Below are 4,878 nucleotides of genomic sequence, written 5' to 3' on the forward strand. Positions count from 1 at the left end.
GTTGGATATTATAAGGCATTTATATATACACACACAAAAAAAAAAAAAAAAAAAAAAAATTTTAAAAAAAAAAAGGGGGGGGGGGGAAGGAAACTCCATAAATCTAAAGGACCCAATATCCAACTAAATACTAAATAAAATAAAAATAAATAAAGGATCTGTTTTGACATCAAATGGATATATCCATATATCTCTGGCTTAGATTTATGAGATGAAAAAAAAAAATTGTACAGCTACAAAGTTCAAGCTTTGTAATACAATTGAAAAAAGTGAAAAAAAAAGTACTTTTAAAAAATTAATTATAAACCATATGAAAAAAATTAAAAAACTAGACGTACAAATACTATAGAACAAGCCTCCCGCGGCATCGTCCTCTTTCATCGATCAGCATTCGATAGCGACGATGAACGCTAGAATGTACGTATATATGTATGTATTTTCATACGCTGGGCCGTTCAAATGAAAAATCTCTGTGGGAGACGTTTATCTGGTGCTGTTGTGAATCCGTGGGCGGCTGAGCCGGACCGGGCCCGTCGGACAACCGGTCGTGCTGGTCTATTTGGCCCATCTCGATGTGGTGGTGGTGAGAGGACGAGCCATCGCCGGGGATGTGCTGCTGGGGATGCGACGGCGATGGCGAGTCGGTGTCCCACCGCTCGGCGTCCAAATATGTCCTCCGGGGTGAGTTTTGGAGGCTGTCCATCTCGCTCCGGTAGTTGCGGAGGAGGTGGATCGGGGATGTGTGATGGGAGGGAGTGGCGGACCGGCTCGACAGTGGCGTGACCGAACCGGTCCGGCTCTGCTTGACGTGCTTCTTGGCCGTGTGGTGCCAGTTACGGAGGGCCGCGGCTACTCTCTCATTGAATATCGTTGGTTTCATTGTTGAACCCATCTGCTCATACCATAATGTAATAGTTTTAAAAAAAAATGTTTAAAAGTATAGTTCTGAATTTAATATGTCCTTGATTGATAAGATTTTTGTTACTTATATTGTTAACGGGCAATATTACTTCTTAGTACTACAATTATATATATGTGGCATGCAGATTATCCATAAAAATAGGGTCCATTTTTTGATAGAATTATGTTATTTTTTTCACGTTATACCATTTGCGGTGCTCTCTGGTATTTTGCAAAAACTTGAGTGGGAATTTAAGTTATACGTATAGTATTGTTTTACCTGTGTGACAAGGGCATAGAGAGGGAGAGTGACATAGCTGCAAAGAAACTGAATGAGGACCCTAATAAAATCCACATACATTAAACAAAGTGTGTTAGAGGCTTCCCAATTTTTGTTTCAGAAATTAGGAATTAATTGGCTAGGTGATCAGAAATATTAATTTACCCCATTGTGATTCTGATGACCAAATCCTCCGTATGCTCATGGAAACAAGATCTGATCCCGAATTCATACTGGAAACAAGCAAAAAGAACAAGGAAAATATAAATAAATAAATAAGACAAACAGAAAGAAACAGAATTTAATTACACTATCTGGCAGCAAATAAATAACTAAATAAGGTAAAAATTAAAAGAGCGTAGTAGCTTACCCAAGTCCATGCAAAGAAAGCGAGCTGAAAGGCATTCTGCAAATAATAAATTAGATCACGTAGGAACATTAGTTAGTGTACGTGATCATGGGATTAAAATATAAACTAGACATACAATGATCAATATAAACATATATATAATTAGCTTCTCTATATATAATATAATATAATAATAATATTAATCGAGCTAGTTAGCTGTACCTGAAAGAGAACGAAGTTGATAAGGTAAAGAATAAGTCGAGGTCGGTTGAACCAGAAAAGGTGATCACCAGGTTGAACCACAGGTACTCCTTTGACCACCTCTCCTCTTTCTTGAATTCTGAGCCCCATTTTGGTTATAATCACCTGGAGCTTCGTTCCCACCAATAGAATGACCTGCATTAATCATGTGCGCTATTAACCGTTAGATTCTCCTCTGGACCCCACGCAATGAGTGTCCAATATATATTTGGAATATAAAAAGATTTATATATATGAACCCGAACATGATCGTGTGAAAAGGATATGGATTTATTTGCTTACAATCAATGGAATAAATGGCAGCCACAGATAAGAATACCAGCCTGTGGAGATAAGGAAACCAAAAAAGTTATAATAATAGTCCAATAATTCGACCATGCATTATTCAAGGTTATTAAGAAAAAAAAAAGACGCATACATACACAACTAAATTATTGTTATAAAATAAATAAATAGCTTGGAAACTTTTCCTATCATCTGATCAACTTTATCAAACATGATATTAATATTAAATAATCACATCATGTTGTATTTATAAATCGTGGATAAAAGTAAAAAGTTCTCAAATCATTAGTCACTCACCGTGAGTATTGAAGAGCAGAAACACCACCGCGAAGAACCATATTGGGGGACTGGAAGAATACAAAAACAGTAATAATTTGAGTTGAGTTTCCAAGTATAATCAAAACTTGATATCAACTAGAGGAATTAATGGAGCTTACATACATATTGTGAATGAAATCAAAATGTAAACTGAGAGAAATTAAGGAAAAGAGATTACTATCATGATGAGTACTAAGATAAGCGTATACTAACCTAATTCCGACGACCACTTTGAAATCCTCTTCTAGCGATCTATTAATGTACTTCTGAAAGTCGAATCTTTGATGGCTTTGAGGGGCCAAATGTGCCTGAAAATTGAAAATATATACGTCACTTCAACGGTCAACTTATGTAATAAGCTTTGTTTTCTACGAGTGTAGGGGAAAAAAATTACACTGTAGGACATAATTAACTTGATATGAATAAGATTATATTTACTAATCAGTTGAGTACTTTTCTAGTCCAAAAAGAGAGAGAGAGAGAGACTTGAGTACTATTCATTACCACTGTACTCTGTTCTTGTAGTTATATACCTAGCTAAGATATTTGACAGTGTTCATGTTAATATTTTGATGAATGTGGTTAGATCTTAATTAGCTATAACCATTATTTATTTTTTTAAAAATGTCAATTGATACTTAGTAACAAAGTCATGCAACATTTATTTGTTGAGAAAAAAGGTCCCCTTTTTGAAAGCAAATAAAAATTAATGCTCAACGTCCGGCGCCAACTATAATTAATTAGAATAAAATTAATTACCATTATGAATCCATGCCTTAAAGTCAAATAGTCGACTTTTGGAACCGACCTAACAAACTGTCTGAAGAAACAAACCTGCAAAAGGTAAAAGAACAAAACTAATTAATTATTAAACAACTAACTAAAATGAAACAATAACCATATCAATCCCCCCCCTTTACGTAAACGACCTTGACATAATTGATTGGATTATGAAAACCACCAAGGCGGCAAGACCTACGTGATTTGAATTTTTAAGACAGAAGGAAAAGGTCGCAACTGCAAAAGTTTACGTACATGCATGAAATAATAATAAAATAAGTTAACCGTTATGAGAAGGTCAAAAATAAATGCAGAGAAGGGAATTTTGTGTAAGCCATAATTAGAGGTACGGTCATGTCGCTTTCTGAGCTCTGCCATGCTCGGACCGTTTATCTTCCTTTATGTATATGTATATATATTTTACATATTACAACAACCGCAGCATATACTACGAACTAGTCTAATTTACCTTCTAAAAAAAGAAGGGCCAGATTTCCTGAGTTAGACATAAAAACATATTAAAGATAAACGTTTTCCATTTTTTGCAAATCCGGTGTATTATTATATCATTCTATACTTGGAAATGAACTTTTTAAAAATGTCTATTGAAGAATTTGCTTATGACGAGAACCCAAAAGTCAAATCAGCCAATTTATGGGGACCAAGGAAATAATTTCGTGTGTGCCACCATTAGTGGGATGCAAAGACCAAAAGTGCCTTTTAGAAAGGAAAAAAATGGGGGATCAAAATTTTGGAGCTCGCTCGATCCTTCCATATGAAGGCCTACAAAGTATCAAATTTCCTATATTACCCTTGGAAAAGATGCTTCACGTGGATTTTGTCGTTCTAAGTGAGCAATCTCTCAATTACGAATCTTCCAGTACTTCAAACTTGTCTACACTAAAATCTTCTGGACACTATTGTTAAATGGAAAGACATAGGAAGATAATAAAATCAAATAATAAGTACTTTCATAACCAAATCCAACCAAGTAAAAGTGCACTTTTACTACATTGCAAAAATGCACGCACTTGTATTTAATTCTTCTTATATGATCCGAAGGTCATCTATTTCAACATGCTGAAAATTTTAGCAACGATTTTAATGTGGGATAATTAACGAATCTACAAAAGCTACCGAATCTTCAGCATCTCATAAAAGGGAATTAAGGGAGACATTAATGGGTTTCTGAAGCTCCTATTATGATTAATTCAATGAATTGATTAATTATTTAATCTCGCTAGCTGGTGGGGTCATTGTTAGGTTAAGAGAGCACATCAATTTGATTAGTAAACCGACGTTGAAAGATCCATTACATATACAGGGACATTATATGGCTATATTCTATTTGGACGTAATCAATGGTTATTATTAGCAATAAATATTTAAGTCCCCATTTTCAAATTAGCACTCGGTAATGTGTTTTGTACGCTAACAAGTTACAAGTACCTACAAAATATCTTATTACCTTATTATTATTTTTTAATTAAAATAATTTGTTGATGTAGAGCTCAAAAATCTGTTTAATATCTTGACATTTTGGGTGAAAGTTGGAGGGATGATTTGACATTACCTTTAAAGTAATTTAAAAATAAAAAAAAAAGAGGGTTTAAAAAAAAATTACCCTTAGGGAAATATTAAGTGAGAGATCTTTCTTTTAATTCTACTAACCGTTCCATGATTTAAATGAAGAAGCCTTTCCCTA

General features: G+C 34.4%; 1 protein-coding gene across 1 annotated transcript in view; it reads right to left on the reverse strand.

Annotated features, from left to right (window-relative positions):
- Window positions 1-270: 270 nt before the first annotated feature.
- LOC21397541 (MLO-like protein 6) overlaps window positions 271-4,878 on the reverse strand; it is a 7,022-nt gene continuing 2,414 nt past the window's right edge. The window contains exons 7-15 of the mRNA XM_010105813.2: window positions 3,153-3,227; window positions 2,607-2,701; window positions 2,373-2,422; window positions 2,073-2,113; window positions 1,752-1,925; window positions 1,551-1,586; window positions 1,346-1,413; window positions 1,181-1,241; window positions 271-892 (exon numbers count right to left, since the gene is read on the reverse strand). Coding sequence (XP_010104115.1) covers window positions 440-892; window positions 1,181-1,241; window positions 1,346-1,413; window positions 1,551-1,586; window positions 1,752-1,925; window positions 2,073-2,113; window positions 2,373-2,422; window positions 2,607-2,701; window positions 3,153-3,227 — 1,053 coding nt within the window. The 3' untranslated portion in view covers window positions 271-439. The remainder of the gene's footprint in view (window positions 893-1,180; window positions 1,242-1,345; window positions 1,414-1,550; window positions 1,587-1,751; window positions 1,926-2,072; window positions 2,114-2,372; window positions 2,423-2,606; window positions 2,702-3,152; window positions 3,228-4,878) is intronic.

This window comes from Morus notabilis, unplaced genomic scaffold (assembly GCF_000414095.1).
Source record: "Morus notabilis unplaced genomic scaffold, ASM41409v2 Scaffold710, whole genome shotgun sequence".
In the NCBI taxonomy this organism is placed as follows: Eukaryota; Viridiplantae; Streptophyta; class Magnoliopsida; order Rosales; family Moraceae; genus Morus; species Morus notabilis.